At 34.2% G+C, this 24,810-nt stretch overlaps 3 protein-coding genes across 3 annotated transcripts; 1 reads left to right on the top strand and 2 right to left on the bottom strand.

The window, feature by feature from the left end:
* Positions 1-266: 266 nt before the first annotated feature.
* LOC128524302 (zinc-binding protein A33-like) lies at positions 267-3,617 on the bottom strand. Its single transcript, XM_053496812.1, has 6 exons — positions 3,421-3,617; positions 1,950-2,045; positions 1,627-1,857; positions 1,489-1,511; positions 1,284-1,402; positions 267-1,198 (listed from the first exon to the last, which is right to left on the bottom strand). The coding sequence occupies exons 1-6, from the start codon at positions 3,571-3,573 to the stop codon at positions 663-665; spliced, it is 1,158 nt and encodes a 385-aa protein (XP_053352787.1). The 5' UTR covers positions 3,574-3,617; the 3' UTR covers positions 267-662.
* Positions 3,618-7,462: 3,845 nt separating this feature from the next.
* On the bottom strand, positions 7,463-10,977 carry LOC128524289 (E3 ubiquitin-protein ligase TRIM35-like). Its single transcript, XM_053496790.1, has 6 exons — positions 10,752-10,977; positions 9,298-9,393; positions 8,975-9,205; positions 8,824-8,846; positions 8,625-8,743; positions 7,463-8,506 (listed from the first exon to the last, which is right to left on the bottom strand). Exons 1-6 carry the CDS (start codon positions 10,950-10,952, stop codon positions 7,968-7,970), a joined length of 1,209 nt encoding a protein of 402 aa, XP_053352765.1. The 5' UTR covers positions 10,953-10,977; the 3' UTR covers positions 7,463-7,967.
* A 2,191-nt stretch (positions 10,978-13,168) lies between these two features.
* Positions 13,169-18,543, top strand: slc10a2 (solute carrier family 10 member 2). Its single transcript, XM_053496957.1, has 7 exons — positions 13,169-13,185; positions 15,074-15,684; positions 16,661-16,779; positions 17,051-17,139; positions 17,268-17,443; positions 17,653-17,810; positions 18,046-18,543. Exons 2-7 carry the CDS (start codon positions 15,305-15,307, stop codon positions 18,216-18,218), a joined length of 1,095 nt encoding a protein of 364 aa, XP_053352932.1. The 5' UTR covers positions 13,169-13,185; positions 15,074-15,304; the 3' UTR covers positions 18,219-18,543.
* The last annotated feature ends 6,267 nt before the right edge of the window (positions 18,544-24,810 follow it).

Genomic DNA, 24,810 nt, shown 5'->3' with positions numbered 1-24,810 from the left:
ATCAGGACCCAAGAGCTACACTAATTTAATTGATCAAAGTACATTGTTTAAACATTAGTAATTAACTGGGAATAAATAATGACCAAATTCTTATGTGTAAAGTTAAAATGGTTTGTCTTCAGGCAATATCTAAATCAAGGCCACAGAAGCAATTTTTTACACTTTGTTATAAAAATGTTTTATTTTGTTTCCATTCTAAGATTAATCTTGATTAAATGAAAAACAAAAAAAGGAAAAAAAAATTAAAGTATACGCACAAACCACCATTCACTTTTCTGCTTTTATTTACGATATCCTGGATAACATTTCCTTATGTATGTGTTTAACACAATATAATAATATAAAATATCTGTCAAGGCCAATACTTGATGTACATTACAATGATCAAAAGATGAATATGAGATATAATATCAGAGTTTCATATTTAATTTCTATGCTAAACTACTTAAAACAGTGGCAGACCATTCATGATGAACAGATGTATTAATTCAGATAGTAAGTACAGAAACACATATTATTTAAGTTAATATCTCTTACTTGCAATAACTACATCAAGCCATTTATTTAACAGTATCAAAAAACTGTTGCATTCTCCTGTTGTAAGCTTAAATTCATTAAAAGTAATTAATAAAATGTATTAAATTATAATTTTACTAACTAAACTAATTCACTTTTACAGAGCACTGAAGTGAGACGATCTTCAGTGGAGACACTTCACAAACAACATTTATAAGTGGAAGTAATTTTTCGGTAAATGTGTGTGTGAAAGTGAATATGTGTGTGTTCGTAAGAGGATCAGAGAATGACAGCTTTCCTCTGTCGTAGTCCACCTGCACTCTGATCCTCTGGGGTTTCTGTGCTACTGAGAGGACACTAGACAGCCCTGGTGTAGAACATGCTCTATATGTGCCTTCATGATATATCATATACCAGAGTCCACTTCTGGAGTGTATCTTACCCTTCCTCAAAGCAGATTCTGCCATTATACCTATGACCCACATTGTACTATCTCCCACTTTGACATCCCAGTAGTGTGTCCCTGAGTTAAAACCCTCAGAGCACAGAATGCATGGAAATTCATCAAATCTCTCTGGATTATCAGGAAGTTTCTGTTTCTCAAAACCCAGTCTCACACTGGTCAGATCAGCAGATACAATGAGTTTTGGATGAGCAGTGTTAGGATCCAAAGTAAAACATGCTGACAACAAAAAAAGCACACAAACATGTAATATGCAACATACATATACACCTACTAAGAAAGAAAGACAGAGTAACTGGCTTACTGTATTGAACAGTGTGCTGCATCTTCTCCCAGACTCTGAATTTCAGGTTGGCCAGATGTTTTGCCACATGGATCAGTGCTCCTGAAAGCTCCTCTGGATGCTGCAGTGTACACTGGGCTCTGCAAAAACATTCAGGAGTCAGTGTTGCTGTGGGTTTGGATTCACAAACACAGAGAATGAGAGAGACAGGAACCACATCACTCACCTTTTCACTGTGGCCTTGTAGTTCTGTCAAACAACAAAGTAAACATCAGTGGATATGACAATTATACACCACTGAAATCTGATGATGAAAAAAATTTTTACTTTCTCACAGTATAAATACTGACTAAATGATCCTCACTTGTAAGAACGAGACGTCTTCAGCTCTCATCTCCTCTTCTATGGCTCTGATTGTGTCTGAAAGAGATGATATGTCTCTGCCCAGCTTCTCGATCTTCTCCTTCATCATCTGACTCTTCTGCTCCTTTTCCTCTCTCAGTGCAGCAATCCTAGATGCCTCTTCATCTCGTAGAAACTGGTGAAGCTTCTCAAACTCCTCCCTAATCTGACGCTCTGTGTGTTGGGCCTGAATCTGCAGTGAAAATTTTTTTAAATAAAGTATAATGTTTTTGATTATGAATCAAAATAGAATTAGAACATCAAAACCATGATATTGATTCCAACCTTTATGTATTCTGAAGTCTGAGTCCAGTTTAGTTCACAGTCTTTAAAGATCTTTAGTTTTTCCTGTAGAGACTTCAATGTAGTTTTGAACTCCTCCTGAAACAAATCATGGAGATTTTGGGTTTTAGTTCTTATTTTAGATGTCATTAACACTGATCTTTCCTTAGTGATTTGATTTAACTATGCAATGTTTATAATGTGTTTTAAATGTGTCACATTCTGTTAGTTTTTTTTACGAGGCTTATTACAATGTTCAAGTCCAGTCCAGGAAGTCAACAGTACCTACTGTAAAAACACCCAGACAGGTTTATTTAGTTGCATCAGAGCAATGCTTTTTTTTGCGAACGAGGGATCGCTCTGTTTAAATCAGCAAATAATATTACAACGACATACCTGCTAGTGTTATTCTTTTTTTGTTTAGAGACAAAAAATTTTAAGGGTGTCAAGACCAAACATAGATTTTCACATTGGACCTTAATGTTCCGTAAAGTTTGAAGAATGTATAGTATCAAAACAACTTGATTGGAAAAAGACCCACAACTTGACTTAGAATTGGTTCCTTAGTCTGGTTCTTCTAAAGGATTCGTCCTATCGCCATCTCAGGGAATTTTTCCCTTGTCACCATCTCCCTTGGTAACCCCAAAGGCACCTTACACATTTTATACTAATTCTCACATTTTAATTTTTATTCTGGAGAGCTGCTTTGCAAGAATTACCGTCTTTAAAAGCGCTATATAACTAAAACTGAATTGAACTGAAATTATTTAAAGACTCAATCTTAATCACTTGTGTCTTGACTTGAACTCTGGACTTGACTTGGACTTTTTATTACATGTAAACGTCTCTGTATCTAGATCACAAAGACCAACCAGAGAGGCGTCTTTGGTATATTGGTCTGAAGTGGGAACAAAACCCTTATGATCTTTCTGTATTAATAACATATCACTAACATTGTTTTTCTGTTTCTATACACTCACTTTTTACTTTGTTCTCACCACAAAACCATATGATACTGGGGAGCACTTTTTTCCGTATCCACTCTGATTTATGAACACTCAATTACCTCAGACACATGAGTCAGTGTTAGCATTGTTTTTTGGATAAGGATTAAATGTTTTTATTGTGCAAATTAAAGTGCAACAAAGTATTCGCTTCTGCACATAGGGAATGTTTATATGATTCGTGAAGTGTTGATTGTCACTTTTTCTTTGTTATTTTATTGTAATGACTATAGCGACAGCGAGCACTCAGTAACTCATGGCCAAAACAACACTAGTCTAATTCTGTTTTACAAGCTACAACCTAAGATCGGTTAAATACAGTAAAGTAATAATAGCTGGAAATACAGGCATATGCATTTATATAATCAAATGTATAATTAGTTAATTGTGATTTATTAATTATTAATAATATTAGTATTATTCTTTTCAATCTCTTCTTTCCACTTTGTGACATGAAATGTAAAGATTACCTTAAAGTCTGTTACTGCCTCATCGATAGGGAAGAATTTGTGGTTGGTGTGTTTTTTTGAATCCCGACACACCAGACACACCGTCTGCTGATCGTCCAGGCAGAACAGGCTAAGTTTCTCATTGTGAAGGCTGCAGATAAACTTAGCGGCCATTGTCGTATGTTGTTGTTCTGTTGATTTTGAGAGCTCACTTAGTTTCACTTTCAATTAAACAGGAAAATAATCAGACCTTAGCAGCAGGCTTGTTTAAAGGACAACACCCAAAATTGAAGGTCTACGTAGCAATCCTAAAAAAAATTAGACTTGTCCATAACCTGAATCTTCATACACCAGTTAGAATGCTGCAGGTTGTTTATGAAGGGCTGAAGCTTTTTCAGACCTAGCATTTCTTATAATAAAAAAGAGAAATAAATAGATCTAGAATAGATTTAGATTTATAGAAGATATTTGTTATATTATTAATAATACATCAATATATTTTATTTTAAAAAGTGTCTTTCAAATACCCAAGTACAACTTAGATTGAACATAAAAGTTAGGAAACCAAAAACAGCATTTAATAAACAATTAAATAAATTAAAAACTGGGAATAAAATTATTTAAAGTAAAATAGTATAAAATTAAGATCCACAAGTTTAAATATAGCTTAAAATAAGGTAAAATGAAATTACAGTGGAACCTCGGATTACGTGTAATCTGCAAGACGAGCAAAGATTTTTAATAAAATTTAACTTGAAAAACGAGCATTTTCTTGGTTTACGAGCACCAAGTATCATGTTTCACGCATGCGCTTCTTGTTTAGACGCCAAGCATCACGTGATCACAACTGAGCCAACAGTTTTTCTCTCTCTTGCTCTTATGTGTTCCGAAGCGCGTGTGTACAGCGCGTCCGCTGTTTCTTATACATATTTCTTAAGGCAAAAGAAATTCTCAATACAGAGGTTAAAAATCTATTTTCTTCCTCATCGCGGTGTGTTTATGTGTGTGTGTGTGTGTGTGTGTGTGTGTGTGTGTGTGTGTGTGTGTGAAACCCTCATTCACAAACACACACGCGCGCACAGAAACGAAGGCAAGAGACACACACTCTGCTCTCCGGAGAAACTCTGTCGCAAATCTTTTCAGAGGTTAGGTGCTGGGTCATTTGTTTGTTTGTTTTACTTTACAGCAGTGATTCTGTTAGTTTGCGCTCACACGAGTGTCATTAGCGATGTTTATAGTTTTTTTTTATTTTTTAGATAAAACAGTGTAGCGGGAGAGAGACGTTGATTTATGACCTCTGTTTACGGAAGTGTAGTCCAGTGTGGTAGATGCATTGTGGGTAATGCAGTCCGGTGTGTGTGAACGCGAATGTGAGATTTAAGTTAGGATATTGAGCCTGAGTTTTGTTCTTCAGTAGTTTTTTTTGTTGGATTTAAGTGCAGGATTCACCCGAAAGTTTGTAATATAACCTGACAATGCAGAAAATAAACGAACGGGCATCGACGAGTTTGTCCATCTCATCATTACACGAGCATGGATTAACAGGCTGTTACGCTGTCACGAGCAACATTAAAATAAAGCGAAGAAGCTTCTATAATTTAGAGGAGAACAACAGTCTTTCCGTTAATGTGTGCGTGAGTGTGTTTAAACGAGAGAAGAAAGTTTTAATGTGTAAGATGAGGAAAGGGAGACAGGAGGGGCTGAAACCAAGAGTCTCCACTTACTCTAGCCTCACACACACACGCACACACACACACATACACAGCGCCTGCATGCACAAAGGCAAACGCTTATCTGCCGAGATTTATTTTTTACTTTTTTAAAAGGTAAAGTGCAGGTTAATTTGTTTTATTTTTACTTAATATTTTGTATTAATTATTTTTATGTATTTTTTTTTTTTGGCTATAGAACGAATAATTTAAGATTCCATTATTTCTTATGGGAAAATTTAATTTGGTTTACAAGTGTTTTGGAATATGAGCCCACTTCCGGAACGAATTATGCTCGTAATCCGAGGTTCCACTCTATCATTGTAATCATCATTCACATTATAGACAGAAGTCCAGGCATTTATGTTTACCTCTGAAGTAGATTAACTGCAGTTTTGTAAATATAAATACATAAATATGAATTCTGTGTGATTAAACAACCATGTAATGTAATTTTGCTGGGTAAATAATTACAAGTGCTCATTAAAATATTACTTATAATTTTTTCATAATCTTCATATACAAGAGTCACTGACGTCAAATAGGGATTTTCGATTGTGCGAGAGTAAAAACTCCCTTTATTTCTTCATTTAATTCACTGCAACACTATAATGCACCCTACATTTCACTAGTGCTTGAATATGATCAAGGTAGAATTTTTTTTAGTACACCAGAGCGTGTCAGTTTTAAGAATCGGGCAATAAGTTAAAGTTAAATTACGGTGATAATGTAGTTACTAAGTAGTTAAAGATAGAACAGCTATATGTCAGTAGATACAAAATATAATAAATTGTAATATTTCTGGTTTTGACATTTATAAATAAAAGCTCAAGAGTCCTGACCTCAACCCCAAAAACACATTTGAGATAATCTAGCAACATTAGTCCCCAACTAATGCTCTTGTGGCTGAATGAACACAAATCTTATCATCTATGCTTCAAAATCTAGTGTAAAGGCTTTTTAAAAGATTAAGGGCAATTTATAACTGTAAAGGGGAATACATCTGAAATGGCAGATTTAAAAATCATGTGTGGGTGTCACCTTGTCAGATAATGAATTTATACTCACACCGACAATTACCTATTCAATATAATAATAGATTGGTATCCTCTGGTATTGTTCAGAGACTGAACTATTGTAGTATGCAATTTGCCCATCTACTGTAATCTGTAAGTTCTAAAAGTAGTGTATGGTTTTGTCCTTTCTCAACCCCCCTGACACACACACACACACACAGTATCAGCATGACTACCTGTTCATCTATTCTGGCACTTGGGATGATGCCCCTTTGTCTGCTCATCTACACCTCAGTTTGGATCTCATCCGATATCATCCAGATTCCCTATCAAAGCATAGGTAAGATTGTTGTATAATTTAGAATTTTGCCTAGTTTAATCATGTTTACCACTTGGTCAGCTCTAAATATCAGGCTTTTATTGCATAATGTTTCTGAGGGCTTGTGTGTGAAATTTGTGCCAATAAACAATATTTAGATAAATATGTATGTATAAAAAGAAATTGTCAAGAAATGTCGCTTCTCGTTTTTAAATGATTTTAAGTCTGAGTCTGTCCATCTAATCAGTAAACCTGAGTAGAAATCTTCTCACACAAGTTGTTTCATGTTTAGGAATTACACTGGTGTGTCTGTTAGTGCCTGTTACGTTGGGATTTTATGATGTATCACTTTTACCTTTAATATACCAAACTTTTTTATTTTCTTTTTTTATTGGACTTGCCCTATAAAGTGTTTTTTTTCTGGAATGTCTCCAACTCTGTTGCATGACGACACATCATTGGTATTATAATTATCTGCATCTATTATTCAAATGATTATTGTAGTGGTAAAACCAAGTTTCAATGTCCAATTTGTCCCTTGTTTCTTTGCCACTGTGAGAGGTGTTGATGCAATATTCTGACACATGCAAGTTGAATGAATAGATCCAGAGAAAGGCTTGATAGTGTTCCAAACAATAACTCAAGTTTATTAAATCAAAGTAAAAATGATTTTCAATATGACAAAAACAAACAACTTAAAGATGGCTTGCTGGCTTGTTACACCATGCCCTCTAAGCTCCATGTGCACGGTCAAGAAATTGTGTGCTCTCGCACCAGCGCCCCCCTCCTGTTAGGGGTGGCATCTCACTTTAAACATTTTTTCCCCTCTCACCTATAGAGGGCACACACTCAGAGAAATAAACAGAATTAGCAATACAGCAACAAAATATTCAAGTAAATATGAAGAACAATTGTAACATGTTTAATATATTTTTTATTACACGCATAGAAATGTATTTAATGTATTAAACATAAAATCTAATTAAAAAAATGTGACTTGTCATGTGAATTTTATTTAATTTTTTTGCTGAATTTTCTTTAGATTATTTATTATTAAAGAGCAGGTAAATCATCCAAAGTGAGTTTCTAGAGTTTACCTCATTAAAAGCATCAATGCAGTATATAATCTAGAAGAATCTACAACCAATTCCAGGATTACAGCTAACATGAGTCCTGGCATAAAAAATTGGGTTATTTTTAACTTGATTATTTATTCATTTTCAAGGACTAGTTGATTGTGGATACACACACAGGCATGTTTTTTCTATGTAGAAAAAAAAAAGGTTTTTCCCAACTATAAAAAATTAATTTAGAAATTATTTCACTGTATTTTTAATAGATTCAAATTAACCAAATTGCAGGTCCTTGCAAGGCCAAAATTTATTTATATAATGATCTGAACTCTAAGAATCTCTAAGAATGACTCTAAGGTACTTGTCCAAACAAAGGGCTTTTTCTTGTACCAAAAGAATACAAATTATTAAAATATAAAAATATATACAGCATGTCTTTTCAGAACCAACTCTAACACTTCACTCTTACAGAGCACGGAATTGTGAGGATTTTTAGAGAAAAGTCTTTACAAGCAACAGCTAGAATTGGCAGGATTTTTTCAGTAAATCTGTGGGAGAAAGTGTGTAGGTGTGTGTTAGTGACAGGGTCAAAGAATAACAGCATTCCTCTGTCCCAGTCCAGGTGCACTCTGATCCTCTGGGGTTTGCACACTACTGAGAGGATATTGGAAGGTTGTGGTGTAGAACGTGCTCGAAATACACTATCATTATACCTAAGATACCAGAGTCCACTTCTGGAAGTTATATCTCCTTTTCTCTGAGCAGATTCTGTCATCACACCCACTAACCACAGTGTAGAGTCTTCAACTTCAACATCCCAGCAGTGTGTCCCAGAGTTAAAGCCTTCAGAGCCCAGGATACATTGCAATCCATCAAATCTCTCTGGATTATCAGGACACTCCTGTTTTTCATCACTGAATCTCACACTGGTCAGATCATTGGATACAATGACTTTCGTATGAGCAGTGTTGGGGTCCAGAGTTACAGGTGCTGAAAATACACACACACATTCAAAATATTTGTATGTTGAGTATATTGTTAACCTGGTATTCTGTGTTCATCTTCGAATATCCAGCAGCAACAGGGAAAAAAAGAGGAAGAGTCTTACTGTATTGAACAGTGTGCTGCATCTTCTTCCAGACTCTGAACTTCAGGTTGGCCAGATGTTTTGCCACATGGATCAGTGCTCCTGAAAGCTCCTCTGGATGCTGTAGTGTGCACTGGGCTCTGCAAAAAAAAAAAAGTGTTGCTGTGGGTTTGGATTCAAAAACACAGAGAACGAGAGAGATGGGAACCACATTACTTACCTTTTCACTGTGGACTTGTATTTCTGTTAAACAAAAAGACAAACATCAGTGGATATGATTTATATTTCTAGACCACTGAAATGTGACGTTTTTGATGATGGAAGGAAGTTTTACTTTCTCACAGTATAAATATTGACTAAATGATCCTCACTTGTAAGAAAGAAACATCTTCAGCTCTCATTTCCTCTTCTATGGCTCTGATTGTGTCTGAAAGAGATGATATGTCTCTGCCCAGCTTCTCGATCTTCTCCTTCATCATCTGACTCTTCTGCTCCTTTTCCTCTCTCAGTGCAGCAATCCTAGATGCCTCTTCATCTCGTAGAAACTGGTGAAGCTTCTCAAACTCCTCCCTAATCTGACGCTCTGTGTGTTGGGCCTGAATCTGCAGTGAAAAAAAAATTAAATAAAGTATAATGTTTTTGATTATGAATCAAAATAGAATTAGAACATCAAAACCATGATATTGATTCCAACCTTTATGTATTCTGAAGTCTGAGTCCAGTTTAGTTCACAGTCTTTAAAGATCTTTAGTTTTTCCTGTAGAGACTTCAATGTAGTTTTGAACTCCACCTGAAACAAATCATGGAGATTTTGGGTTTTAGTTCTTATTTTAGATGTCATTAACACTGATCTTTCCTTAGTGATTTGATTTAACTATGCAATGTTTATAATGTGTTTTAAATGTGTCACATTCTGTTAGTTTTTTTTACGAGCCTTATTACAATGTTCAAGTCCAGTCCAGGAAGTCAACAGTACCTACTGTAAAAACACCCAGACAGGTTTATTTAGTTGCATCAGAGCAATGCTTTTTTTTTGCGAACGAGGGATCGCTCTGTTTAAATCAGCAAATAATATTACAACGACATACCTGCTAGTGTTATTCTTTTTTTGTTTAGAGACAAAAAATTTAAAGGGTGTCAAGACCAAACATAGATTTTCACATTGGACCTTAATGTTCCGTAAAGTTTGAAGAATGTATAGTATCAAAACAACTTGATTGGAAAAAGACCCACAACTTGACTTAGAATTGGTTCCTTAGTCTGGTTCTTCTAAAGGATTCGTCCTATCGCCATCTCAGGGAATTTTTCCCTTGTCACCATCTCCCTTGGTAACCTCAAAGGCACCTTACACATTTTATACTAATTCTCACATTTTAATTTTTATTCTGGAGAGCTGCTTTGCAAGAATTACCATCTTTAAAAGCGCTATATAACTAAAACTGAATTGAACTGAAATTATTTAAAGACTCAATCTTAATCACTTGTGTCTTGACTTGAACTCTGGACTTGACTTGGACTTTTTATTACATGTAAACGTCTCTGTATCTAGATCACAAAGACCAACCAGAGAGGCGTCTTTGGTATATTGGTCTGAAGTGGGAACAAAACCTTTATGATCTTTTTGTATTAATAACATATCACTAACATTGTTTTTCTGTTTCTATACACTCACTTTTTACTTTGTTCTCACCACAAAACCATATGATACTGGGGAGCACTTTTTTCCGTATCCACTCTGATTTATGAACACTCAATTACCTCAGACACATGAGTCAGTGTTAGCATTGTTTTTTGGATAAGGATCAAATATTTTTATGTGCAAATTAGAAAGTATCCGCTTCTGCACATAGGGAATGTTTATATGATTTGTGAAGTGTTGATTGTCACTTTTTCTTTGTTATTTTATTGTAATGACTATAGCGACAGCGAGCACTCAGTAACTTATGGCCAATACAACTGTTTTACAAGCTACAACCTAAGATCGGTTAAATACAGTAAAGTAATAATAGCTGGAAATACAGGCATATGCATTTATATAATCAAATGTATAATTAGTTAATTGTGATTTATTAATTATTAATAATATTAGTATTATTCTTTTCAATTCTTTTCTTCTTTCCACTTTGTGATATGAAATGTAAAGATTACCTTAAAGTCTGTTAATGCCTCATCGATGGGGAAGAATTTGTGGTTGGTGTGTTTTTTTGAATCCCGACACACCAGACACACCGTCTGCTGATCGTCCAGGCAGAACAGGCTAAGTTTCTCATTGTGAAGGCTGCAGATAAACTTAGCGGCCATTGTCGTATGTTGTTGTTCTGTTGATTTTGAGAGCTCACTTAGTTTCATTCTTAATTAAACAGGAAAATAATCAGACCTTAGCAGCAGGCTTGTTTAAAGGACAACACCCAAAATTGAAGGTCCACGTAGCAATCCTAAAAAAATGAGACTTGTCCATAACCTGAATCTTCATACACCAGTTAGAATGCTGCAGGTTGTTTATGAAGGGCTGAAGCTTTTTCAGACTTAGCATTTCTTATAATAAAAAAGAGAAATAAATAGATCTAGAATAGATTTAGATTTATAGAAGATATTTGTTATATTATTAATAATACATCAATATATTTTATTTTAAAAAGTGTCTTTCAAATACCCAAGTACTAGATTGAACATAAAAGTTAGGAAACCAAAAACAGCATTTAATAAAGAACTGGGAATAAAATTATTTAAAGTAAAATAGTATAAAATTAAGATCCACAAGTTTAAATATAGCATAAAATGAAGTAAAATGAAATTACATATCATTGTAATCATCATTCACATTATAGACAGAAGTCCAGGCATTTATGTTTAACTATGAAGTAGATTAACTGCAGTTTTGTAAATATAAATACATAAATATGAATTCTGCGTGATTAAACAACCATGTAATGTATTTTTGCTGGGTAAACGATTACAAATGCTCATTAAAATATTACTTGTAATTTTTTTATAATCTTCATATACAAGAGTCACTGACGTCAAATAGGGATTTTCGATTGTGCAGAATAATACAAAACAGTTATGAGAGTAAAAACTCCCTTTATTTCTTCATTTAATTCACTGCAACACTATAATGCATCCTACATTTCACTAGTAAATGAATATGAATGAATATGAATTGAATATGATCAAGGTAGAATTTTTTTTAGTACACCAGAGCGTGTCAGTTTTAAGAATCAGGCAATAAGTTAAAGTTAAATTATGGTGATAATGTTGTTACTAAGTAGTTAAAGATAGAACAGCTATGTGTCAGCAGATACAAAATATAATAAATTGTAATATTTCTGGTTTTGATTTTTTATTTATAAATAAAAGCTTAAAAACCCCTTTTACTTTAATGACCTAACTTTGTAAAATTATGTCTTTACAGTGTGAACAGTCTTTACTCTGGTCCACTTGCCAGACTAAAGGTAAATAGTTCTTTCTAAGTTAAAGTGGATATGTTAATGCAGGAAAGAAATTGTGCAGGACAGGCGGTACCAGGTTTGGGAACCTTTGACCTGCTGTATGTGTGGTTTGTACCTCTCATACACTGGCTGTGAGGAACCAGCAGGTAGCAGCAGAATGCAGCTATAGTGAAACTGCAATAGAAAATATTGTTTCTTTATAAGAGATAAAAGTTAAAAGATTACAGTATTTTCATAAGCATTGACACTAATGTAAAAAAAAAATAATTGTATGTATAAAATGTACTTTAACAAATGAATTTGATTCGTTTTCTATTTAAATATAATGATGTTGGCATAAGCAAAACTGCACTTTCTCAAACTGCAAATTCCAAAATTCAACGAAAAAAGATAATAAAAAAAAGAAAAAAGTAAAAATATCTATATATATTAAAAAAAAAAAATTCTTTTTATTTAAAGTCAGTATCTCCAGTATCTTAAGTGATCATTGAAGACTGCAGCTAAATATTTGACCATACACACAAAGACACATATAAAAAAGAATTACTGCCCAATACTTTTTGGGTTCTTTCAGGTTACAGAAAGATTACACTGGCCCTGTCATCTTTATCCTACAGATTGCTAGATCATTATCAGGTACATCGAATTATCAGTTTGTTCGAAAAATCAGTAAGTGTAAAAATCAAATCAGATTTTTATCAGCTCACTGATAAGATAAGGTTAAATAATAGGAAGAACACTTACTCATACTTTAAGAGAGAATGACACCATGACTATTTTAGTACTTGAAAGTAAAATTTATTACCTCAGGTCATGGCCAGGAAGCCCAAGTTTATTATGCAACCTGTTGTATAAGGCACTAACCCAGCTACCTGTGACACACATACCATATACAGTACATGCTGTAATCTCTGTATAAAGAACTACCTTCAGGAAAGCTAGCTATCATGTAAAGGATTAAAATTTGTCATTTAAAAATGTTTTTCACGTTTTAAATGTGTTTTTCATGGTTGTCTTTAAAACATTGATTCCTCCAAAAATTACTTTACCCTTTTTTTTTTTTAGGTGGCTCAAAGTTGAAAACTTTGGGTTATGAATCAGCAAGTTGGAGTTTGCACCCCAGTACAGTACATGTACGGTACCAAAAAAATGTGTGACCAAAAAAAAAAAAAATGCTTCTTGTTCTGTGCTGTTTGTGAAAGCAAGTGGTTAGAAATAAAACTCGCCAGACAAGGACTACAATGTACAGTAATCTTAAAGAGCTGTAGAGTAGCTGTTCTGCACACATCTGCAACTGAGTCTAATTATAAACTTGAGTGATTAGAGTTTAAGGAACTCTCAGAGATGGCATTCATACACCATACTGATACAGTGCAGACATTTCATTTCGTATAAATACAGTTACAGATTTGAATATTTGGAACAATAAACACAAAAATAACAGATCAATTCTTTCTGATACATTTCTAGTAAATAAATTAGAAGGAATAAAAATTGGGCAGATGTGGAGAAGGAAGTCTTTTTTATGATCATGACCTTAAGTTGTAAACAGTAATCTGAGCTGTATAATGCTTATCCTCATGGCTTTCTCTCTTTATCTTTGAGTGCTGTGAGCTACTAAGGCATTCACTTCTTTATGTGCTTCATAGTACACGTGACAGAAAACATCCAGCTGAGCTCCAAAACCTAACAGAGGATAATTTAATGGGAGATAATGCATAGTGACTGATGTGCATTTAGTGGTAACATGGCTCTGAAATCAGTGATGATCTGATCTGATTAAAAGAAAAAAGGCAGTGCGCCATCTTATGAAAGAAATTGTACTTAATATATCAGAGTCAGACTGGTACTTTTTGCACCAAAAAATATTTTGGAACATCCAACTCAATGACTTTTTTCTTCTTAAGGCAACTTCAGCCATTTTTTAAGTATATTCATTGTTTTTTTTTTTTTTTTTTTTTTTTTTTTGTAACTAAAACAATTAAAATCTGAAATTTGAAAAAAAAAAAAAAAAAATTTTTGCCATACATTTTTAGCTATTTTATCTATTCCTTGTTTGTAACACTAAGCGTTTCAATGGGTACAGTTCCTCTATTAGAATTTTTTAAGTTCTACAAATTAATTTAACCCGAAAGCTCTGATAAAAAAGATAAGTTTTAAGACCAGATTTAAAAGCGTGAACAGTCTGTGGCGTGCTCAGATACTCAGGGAGAGCATTCCACAGTCTAGGTGCAGCTTAGCAAACTCATGCTGACAAAGGAAATCAATATTAAGCAACAATGCTTTTGAATACTTAATAACTTGTAGAATACAAATTCTACATTTATCGGAATACAAATGATACATTTATACAATTTCTACATACACATTTATATTCTATCATTTTTTCTAAATTTATTTTTCAAAAATGTTACTCTTGTTTGACTCGTTGCTATTAAATGCTTACTGGAAAAAAAAAATCTGCTGTTGAACTTTGAGTCTACCATGTTCAGCTGGTTTTTAGCTATCCACTTTAGTTTTTTTTTAAACTTTAACTTGAGACTCAATGTGTATGTGTGTGCGTTATTTTCTGAAAGGCATGCCTAGTAATTGTCAGTCCCATATCTGTGATATAGCCTCTTATATGAGTTTTACAACATATGTTCTTTCCTTTTACTATCATCATTCCAGTCTGACGCACGTCTCATATGTCTTATAGCAGCCACAATCTTTCCCAGTAAGTGGTGATGATGGTGATGATGATGATGATGTAGAGGTGGTGTGTAGGCCTTTGAAAGATCAATAAAATTTACATGCTATAATGTTATAAAAGAACAAGGTGGTGCATTTATTGTCCCTAAAGTTGAACAATTACATTTTTTTCCTGCTTTTATAAGTGTATTCTTTTATATGTGTATTTGGACAATGACCCCATAAAAACTTTTGGCACAAGTTAATTTTTCATGGCTTTGGCCATTTTTATTTGTTCTGGGAAAGTTTTAAAGGGCACTAAGTCTGTGCCTTGTGTTTCTATTGTGTCAGGCAGCAAGAGGGAGGGAACACTTAAAGAAAGAGCAAAAGACTGAGAGATCAGCAGGACCCTTTTCCAAAATCCTCTCGTATTTCTTCTTCTTCTGAACCCTTCAGTATTTGGAATCTACAACATTTAACCACAACCAGCATCAATTTTGTATTCTTTTAAGTTTTTTTTTTTACACTTATTATTTTTTACACCTTCTCAATAATTTTGTTTCTACTTGGACTGGATTCATCATGTCCTCACCTCTAGAGACCTGCAATGTCGATGCTACTGTGTGCTCTGGCACATCATGCCTGGTGCCAGAGAGTGACTTTAACATGATCCTCAGCACAGTCCTAAGTATTGTGCTTACTGTCATGCTAGCCATGGTTATGTTTTCCATGGGCTGCACAGTGGACGTGCACAAGCTCTGGGCACACGTCCGCCGACCGTGGGGTATCTTCATTGGCTTTCTCTGCCAGTTTGGTATCATGCCCTTTACAGCATTTGCCTTTTCACTAGCCTTCCAGGTGCTTCCCGTACAGGCTGTGGTCATCCTAATCATGGGCTGCTGTCCTGGAGGCACCAACTCTAATGTCATCACCTACTGGCTAGATGGAGACATGGATCTTAGGTGAGAGCAATATTTTATGTACATGAATAACATACTGAGCCTATTGTAATTATTATTTTCATAAAAAGACTTTTCTTAGCTACATAAGAAATACAACTGTTAATGAATATTAAATTAATCAATGACAGGGTGGTGTGATAAGGCATAATGAGAAGTTTTTTTTCCCATAACAGAATGCGCCACTTACTGTATATTTGTCATACTGTACATGGCAGAAAATTGGCAACAATAGCAAATTGTTACTTTTAATCTGTTAATAATTGTCAAAAAAGTTTTACCTTATTAACAATTACACTCAGTTTTTAAAGCATATGATTAATTACTATAAAAAGAGTAAACGTGTTAGAACAAGCCCATTATAATAAACTTGTAGTTTGCCAAAGCAAATGTCATAATTTTAATGTAATATATTACATTGAGTGGAAGAACTTTTTTGGACACCATTCGTCCCATATGCGGTTCTTCACCAGGCTGTTGCAACAGTTGGAAGCGTAAGGTGTTCCAGCATGACGTGGCACCTGTGAGGTTTATGAAGACATGTTTTACTGAAGTTAAAGTGGAAGAGCTCAAGAGTCCTGACCTCAACCCCAAAAACACCTTTGAGATAATCTAGCAACATCAGTCCCCAACTAATGCTCTTGTGGCTGAATGAGCACAAATCTTATCATCCATGCTTCAAAATCTAGTGAAAAGGCTTTTTAAAAGATTAAGGGCTTTTTTATAAATGTAAAGGGGTATACTTCTGAAATGGCATATTTAAAAATCATGTGTGGGTGTCACCTTGTCAGATAATGAATTTATACTCACACCGACAATTACCTATTCAATATAATAATAGATTGGTATCCTCTGGTATTGTTCAGAGACTGAACTATTGTAGTATGCAATTTGCCCATCTACTGTAATCTGTAAGTTCTAAAAGTAGTGTATGGTTTTGTCCTTTCTCAACCCCCCTGACACACACACACACACACAGTATCAGCATGACTACCTGTTCATCTATTCTGGCACTTGGGATGATGCCCCTTTGTCTGCTCATCTACACCTCAGTTTGGATCTCATCCGATACCATCCAGATTCCCTATCAAAGCATAGGTAAGATTGTTGTATAATTTAGAATTTTGCCTAGAATAATCATGTTTACCACTTGGTCAGCTCTAAATATCAGGCTTTTATTGCATAATGTTTCTGAGGGCTTGTGTGTGAAATTTGTGCCAATAAACAATATTTAGATAAATATGTATGTATAAAAAGAAATTGTCAAGAAATGTCGCTTCTCTTTTTTAAATGATTTTAAGTCTGAGTCTGTTCATGTAATCAGTAAACCTGAGTAGAAATCTTCTCACACAAGTTGTTTCATGTTTAGGAATTACACTGGTGAGTCTGCTAGTGCCCGTTACGTTGGGAATCTTCGTCAAACACCGCTGGCCCAAAGTAGCAAAAAAGATCTTGAAGGTGAATATGGATTGGCAGTGATTTTTCTTTTTTTGGTCATTTTTCTTACAATTACATTGCACATCCTTTTCATTAACACTGGTATATGAAATGTTTTTATTTACATATTTATAAACCTTCTTCTGTAGTTTGGCTCTATCGTGGGTATCCTTCTGATAATCATTATTGCTGTGGTCGGTGGCGTGTTGTACCAGTCATCATGGACAATTGCTCCTTCTCTATGGATAATTGGAGCCATCTACCCACTAGTCGGCTTTGGCCTGGGCTTTCTGCTGGCTCGATTTGTGGGACAGCCCTGGTACAGGTAATACCATGTATCCTTGTATTTCTTTGGCTCTTTGCTTCTTTTTCACCAACAAAAATATCACAGCAAAGATTTACTGCCTTTTTTATGAATGTATAAATGTGCAGACTAACTTGTTTTTCAGCAGGTTTATGTTAAGCTCTTTACAGTAAAAAAAAATACTACAAAGTTTAAAAAAGATCCTTTTCAAAAATATTTTGGTTATCCAGGTGTCGCACTATTGCACTGGAGACCGGCTTTCAGAACTCACAGCTGTGCAGTACGATTGTTCAGTTGTCCTTCGCTCCTGATGAGCTGGAAGTCATGTTCTCCTTCCCCTTAATCTACAGCATCTTTCAGCTTGTTGTGGCAATGCTTGCAATTGGAGGTAGGCACTTCTGCCATTTATTCAGTTGACTATAATTATTGACAAACTACTGTATATTTTAAGTTATGGATCTGTAGTGCAAAACTTTCCTAATTGAAAATCTAGGACATGAGTAGAAGGCCACTTTAAAATGTTTATATTTACCAATATCTTATGATCTAATCTCATTTAAAAGCTGTAGATTTTTGTTCGGTTGACAGCTTTTTGACACAAATCTCATGGTCTCCTGTTTCAGGTTACCAGCTGTACAAGAGGCGCTATGGGAAAAAACTTACTGAAGAAGACGATGATGAAGCTGCTGACATTGCGTCATGTAAAGACAAAAAGCCGCATGCTTTGGACAATGGAGGGTTTCAGAGTGATGAGAATGGGAACACTGAAGGCAAGGGAACAGTCACTCACCTGTGAGCTGGCATCAGGCTCTCTCTTCATTTAAATTGCCTTCTGCTGACAGAAGGGTGTTTTCTGCCAGCACCATTTTGCCCCTGGCTAGTGGAATGAGCTGTCTGTCCAGACACATTATTTATTAGTGTTCTCAAACCTGTTGAAAAAGTACAGCATGTTCCAAATTCTCCATACATATGGGATTTTTTTTTTTTTTAAACCTCTTCCACTCATGAACTCATGTTAACACTTCTGGTGTTATGCATGTAATTGCACTTTGAATGGAGTCCTTTAAATTACCTTTGTGCTGTATCATTTCCTGATACACTATGGAATATAATAATACACAAAATATTGTGTATTATTGTACATTTTTTAAATTATTAATTTAATTATTCTGAAAAATATTTATCAAAAAAAAAAAAAACCTTTTTGTATAGAGACTTTTGGGACATAGTTTGGTGGCAGGTGGTAGATGACAGGAAAACAATGTGTATTATTGTGCCAGTAATAGAATGCTCTTACAACATTTGAGAGTAATGTGCATTTAAAAACATCAGTATCAAGTCAGCATGTATTGAATTTGCACATTGTTCTTGTAATTGCAAATTAACACACATTTTCAACAGCTTCACTGCTCAGAATACACTATTTAATAAAATTTACACTTACGTTTAAATTTACAGCATTTATCCAGAGCAACTTACATAAACTGGTTAGTTCCAGGTAAATCAATAAAAAAAATTTTTTGCCAGTGATAATTTTACAAATGTATACAGATACAGTAAGGCAACTTGCTTTTTTTTTTTTTCTTTTTTTTTAAAGGAATGACCACAAACTAAATCTTGTGGGAATGTGAACCTATAACTTAAAATATTGTGAGACATTTATATTTATTACATGGCCTTTATTTAATTATTTGGTTAAAATGGCTGAAAAAAATGTCTTAACGTCTTGTAGCTCAAGATTGGAAGTTCCTGAAATGTCACTATGATGCGATCACATGACTGTACAGCAATGTTTTAGATATTCTGTTTATATTTGTCATGTTGCTTTCACAATTATACCATGTTCAGTGTTTTTAACATTTTTTTCTGTGTTTATGAGAGAATAAGTAAAATGATTTGTGTTAAATGAATGCCTGTTGCTTTTTTAATTGTTTGATTATATGTACAGTATTTGAATTAAAGTTTTATATATGCATTTAACAACTGATTAGCTCACATCTTAAATTTTAGAAATATTTTAATTGCATTATTATTCTTGTTAAAACAGGGAAAAATCATATTTTTATATCTTATAAATTTAATAAGCAGATGTTATTTATGTGACAAAAGTAGTAAATCAATGTTTTGGACTGACCCAGTCAGATCCAATCTAATTTAAATCAGTTGCACAGTATATCCCAGTGTAGTTTAATACAGTCTCGGAAATAAAGGTACAGTTTTGTACTAATGAGGGTACAAATCATTGTCACTGGGGCAGCACCTTTTAAGGGCACAGAATTGTACCCTAATATAGAGAAACGTATTTGTACAAGTTTTGTTTGTACCATCAAGAACATTATTTGTACCATGGGCAACCAAAATGTACCTTTTGTTTTATAAACTTGCTAATACATTATTGTACTTTAATTAAAAGGTACAAATCTTGTTCTTGAAGGCACCGCACCAGTGACAAGCCCTGTTGTACCTTAATGGTGCCTAATGTGTTCCTTTAGGAACTATAAAAAAAGTAATTTTTGTACTGAATAAGTTACTCAATCAATTTATTATAAACATATATGAAATATTTTTAAATACTGCCTTAGATTACAGTAAAAAAAAAAATACATATTTCAGGTTTACAATAAACAAATATTTAAACTAAATAAAAACTTCTATTAGCTGAAAAACCTTTCACAAAATACAATCCCACTTAAATTGTACAGTATATAGAATACAATTTTCCATCTACAATATAACTTTTCACAAACTGTTTAAACTTTTAAAATCATTTTTACCCACTTTTCATAAAATACCATTGCATTTACCAAACATTCTTTCAGAGCAGAAATAATATAAAAGCATCAAAAACATAGTAACGAGATGTGCACAAACCTGGTGAATATACATATCTGGAAAACTCTTAAACGACGGCAGCAACTTTGCATATCAAGCTGTTGCTATCCCCAGCTAAAGGTTATCATAGGCAGTGGATAGTAAATGCTACATGCACAATATACTTAGTATGGTCATTTATTGTTTTAAATAACCTAAAATGTGTGCAAATGTCTTACATCATTGAATGCAAAGCTAAAAAGCTAATTTAATAAATCCTTTAGGGGTCTGCAGGTGTTTTGAAACCCTGAAGAAGTTCTGACATGTCCTGATATTTGTGTTTTTTTTAGTTACTTATAAATGCAATGACAGATAAAGCCACGAATCACATTCATAACATTTGTGCACAAGAAGTTTGTGGCTTTAAAATTATGTGACAAAAATTATGTAAAAGACAAATATCCATTAAGAGTTGTGTAGAAAACACATTTAAATAATTAAAATGGAATTATTCCATATATACTCAACCTTACATGTTTTACTGAGAAATGATCTGTTTCTGTCATTATGTCTTAAACATAATTATATGTCATTATATAACAATAACAACAATATTATTGCTTAATAATGACTTGAGTTTGCTGTTTTTGATAGCATCCTGTTAAGTAATTAAGATCTCAGAAAGTAATGTGAATTTGATAACTCTTGCATTGGGCATTGGTTTAGAGATTGAGAGTAATATTTGTGATTTTTCCCTTAGTTTATTTTTAAACCTTTTTTCCAAGGCAGTGGCCTGGAACTTTTGGTTAATTATATATGGAATGACCAAGTAAAATCCAACCACACCTATGTTCCACGGAGTGATGTCCACCTCTTGATGTCTTTCTGACACATGAAGACAAGCAGGTTTAAGACTGGCTAAGCAAAAATATCAATGTGTTTTAAGACCCCCCCCCCCCCCCAAAAAAAAAAAAACCTATTAAGCGCTCAGCTGAAATCTGAATGACTAAGAACATTGTCACAAACTTAAAATTAGTTTTTAGTGAAGGAAAATAAAGGGAAGAGAAACAATGGTCTATAATTAAACTAGGCTATATTTACAACTTAATCATTTAGGATAATTCCATTAACACCACATAGCGATACAATACAATAACTAGTTAAATAACTTAAAAGTATATATAATATTTTATGTTGTAAAATAATAAAAGTTACTTTAAGTCCCACTCACCTCTTAACTAATGTGATGGGGCCATCGCTCAGGTTCGGCTGTGTTCCTCCTCCACAACACGCCCCTCTTCTAGATTCTTCCAACTGAGCAAGTTTTCTTGGCTGAACTTTGAAATATCATCATGATTTAATTCTGATATGTCGCAAATGTGTACTGTTTTTAAAATAATTAAGTCCATAACAGAGTTATAGTACTCCACCTTGTCTAAGTATCTTAATGAAGACATAACACAAACCGTTACTGTAACCGTTTATGAGCTGTCGTTTCGGTCAGCTATATCCTATAGGAGAATTAGATCCGATCTTGCAGTCTTGGTTGGTTAAGCACGTCTCAGATTTACAATGAAAAAGTAGGAGGAAGACATTATTGTTTTTCTTGCACACATGCTATTTGCTTCTACCTGCTTCCAACTGGTTTCTGTTTGCCTGAGCCTGAAAATAAGATGATCCTGGCATTCTTTAATAAACCAAGGATTCAGAATCACAAAGTACAATTGAGACACACATCACTTCACTTTAATTAATTTAGGCATTTAGTAGGATCCTATATTTCTTAACCCAAACAATAAACATATTATTATTATTATTATTATTATTATTAATAATCAATAATAATAATAATAATAATAATAAAATAACATAGGACAACAGCTACTGCAGTACAGGACTGCAGGACTTCAGTGCAGGATAACTGCAGGTACTGTAGTTAATTACCTTGATATAAGACTATTTAAAAAAAAAAACCGTTCAATAACTACAAAGTTAAAGAATCATGTTTTAAAACAACTGCATTTAACTGAATTAGCACTGAATAAATAGTACTTTATTGTACTCTTGTCCAAAAAATGCATTTTTTTAAATAATGGGCAACATTGCAGAATCATATTTCAATACAATTACATTGTACTTCAGACAAAATGCAGTAAAACTCCATTTTACCCCCCAGAAACTGCAGTTATTTTTTGTAAGGGACATAAGGCAGTCTGCTAGCATGATACGCGGTATAAGCAACATGCTACCCTAAACTATGCAAGAGACAATGTTTCATATAAGCTGGTCAAAGCTAGCCAAAATAAGGAAAAATAAAATCTCAGTTTTATATGATCAGAATAAGGATTATGGAAGACTTAATAATTTTAAGCCCATAGTAACAGCTTGCTGGATTCTCCTACTCTAGGCTCTGTTGGACTTGGTGTTGTTCTGAAGCAAAGCTAAACTCTTTCCACTGTCCAGAACATTCTGTACCCTTTATGTTAGAACAGTTAAGTTGTACCTTAAAAGGTAAAAGATGTACCATCAGAGGTCCTTTCCGTACCATTAAAGGTACATTTATCTAAAAGGTACAAAACTGTCCTGATTTAACTGAAATAACAGAGGAACGTTATTTGTACCACTGTGTACCTTTTTTTCTGAGAATGCAGAGGTAATCATGCTGTGTGGATTGTTCCAGGTTAAAAACTGATCCATAAAAGTTAAAAATGTCCTAGGACCTAATAGAATTTCCATGCATTCAAACATTAAAGACAATAAAGAATGGATGCATTCAGACAGTAAATTCCAGTAAAACTTTTGGAACAAAATGCATGTCTGAAATGGGCTTAGGATTGGATAAGAAGAGCAATAATTAAAGTTTTAACCAGCAGACTCTATCCAGAGGAGCTCATTGTATTCGCATGACTTAAACTCTTCCTCTGCATCTGAAGTTTCCAGATGAAAAATAAAAGGTTGTATTCACATTATAAAAACATAGGGGTGCTCAACAAATCCACCAATCAGGCCTGACGGATGTGCCTTAGTAAAAGGCACATGGCAGCCCGCCTGGAATTTGCCAAAAGGCACCTAAAGAACTCTCAGACCATGAGAAACAAAATCCTCAGGTCTGATGAGACTCCCTGGCCACTCTACCATATAGGCCTGATTGGTGGATTGCTGCAGAGATGGTTGTCCTTCTGGGAGGTTCTCCTCTCTCCACAGAGGACCTCTGGAGCTCTGACAGAGTGACCATCGGGTTCTTGGTCACCTCTCTGACTAAGGCCCTTCTCCCCCGATCGCTCAGTTTAAATGGCCGGCCAGCTCTGGGAAGAGTCCTAGTGGTTTCGATTTCTTCCAATTACGTACAGTATGATGGAGGCCACTGTGCTCATTGGGACCTTCGAAGAAGCAGAAATTTTTCTGTAACCTTCCCCAGATTTGTGCCTGGAGACAATCCTGTCTCGGAGGTCTACAGACAATTCCTTTGACTTCATGCTTGGTTTGTGCTCTGACAGAAACTGTCAACTGTGGGACCTTAAATAGACAGGTGTGTACCTTTCCAAATCATGTCCAATCAACTTAATTTACCACAGGTGGACTCCAATTAAGCTGCAGAAACATTTCAAGGATGATCAGGGGAAACGGAATATGCCTGAGCTCAATTTTGAGCTTCATGGCAAAGGCTGTGAATAACTTATGTAAATGTGCTTTCTCAATTTTTTTTATTTTTAATACATTTGCAAAAATCTCAAGTAAACTTTTTTTCATGTTGTCTTTATGGGGCGTTGTTTGTAGAATTCTGAGGAATTTTTTTTTTTCTTTCCATTTTAGAATAAGGCTGTGACATAAAAAAAAATGTGGAAAAAGTGATGCGCTGTGTATACTTTCCAGATGCACTGTACTTCTATACTTGAATTACTTTCACACTCTATGGGCAAGTGGCAGTGGCCGGTTCTTCTTAGGTTCATTTGTCTTAGGTTCATAATTTATTATAAAGTGAAATCAAATGTGTATTAGGAATGTAATTGTCATTCATATTTTCCTTGTAATGCAACAATATAACTAGAAAGAAGCTGTCAAATCTGATCATATGACTAACATCGTGCTCTAATCTACATGTACACCTTATTTAGTTGTGATTTTTATGTGACGGGTTTATTCTTTAACCCACCTAAACCCGTTTTTCACCTAGATTTTGTGGGTTGTTATATAATATTAAAAGTGGAAAAAAGATTGGTGTTTATTTTTGTACATTACACAAGTCTGCTACTTTAATAGGGGTGTGTAGACTTTGTACATAAAATCAACGTATTATGTTCCAGGAATATAGGCTCACAGTAAAGTAAAAACCTAACAGGTCTGGGTGGTATATGGCTGAACTGAATTACATTTTTATTTGCTGAAAATTTATTTTTAGTGGCCTTGAGATAAGAGCAGAGATGGGTTGGGAAAAAAAAAATCTATTCCCTGAATGTTTTACTTTAAAGAACTTGAATTCATAGAATAGTGGACATATTGAGTTGATTCCTACTTTTGTGTGTAATGTACATGTATAAATCTAAACAGTGATTTAAGATTTAAGAAAATTTAGGTTG

This window comes from Clarias gariepinus, chromosome 5, assembly GCF_024256425.1.
Source record: "Clarias gariepinus isolate MV-2021 ecotype Netherlands chromosome 5, CGAR_prim_01v2, whole genome shotgun sequence".
Taxonomy (NCBI): Eukaryota; Metazoa; Chordata; class Actinopteri; order Siluriformes; family Clariidae; genus Clarias; species Clarias gariepinus.
Note: the sequence above shows the minus strand (reverse complement) of the source record. Positions and strands in the feature narration are given on the sequence as shown.

Coding starts and splice junctions, on each gene's coding strand:
- LOC128524302 (XM_053496812.1), bottom strand. CDS start 3,573: ATGGCCGCTAAGTTTATCTGCAGCCTTCACAATGAGAAACTTAGCCTG. Junction 2,046..3,420: donor AGGCAGTAACAGACTTTAAG/GTAATCTTTACA, acceptor GATTTGTTTCAG/GAGGAGTTCAAAACTACATT. Junction 1,858..1,949: donor AGACTTCAGAATACATAAAG/GTTGGAATCAAT, acceptor TTTTCACTGCAG/ATTCAGGCCCAACACACAGA.
- LOC128524289 (XM_053496790.1), bottom strand. CDS start 10,952: ATGAAACTAAGTGAGCTCTCAAAATCAACAGAACAACAACATACGACA. Junction 8,847..8,974: donor AAGATGTTTCTTTCTTACAA/GTGAGGATCATT, acceptor TTTGTTTAACAG/AAATACAAGTCCACAGTGAA. Junction 8,507..8,624: donor GCAGCACACTGTTCAATACA/GTAAGACTCTTC, acceptor GTGTATTTTCAG/CACCTGTAACTCTGGACCCC.
- slc10a2 (XM_053496957.1), top strand. CDS start 15,305: ATGTCCTCACCTCTAGAGACCTGCAATGTCGATGCTACTGTGTGCTCT. Junction 16,780..17,050: donor GATTCCCTATCAAAGCATAG/GTAAGATTGTTG, acceptor TTTCATGTTTAG/GAATTACACTGGTGAGTCTG. Junction 17,811..18,045: donor GGCAATGCTTGCAATTGGAG/GTAGGCACTTCT, acceptor CTCCTGTTTCAG/GTTACCAGCTGTACAAGAGG.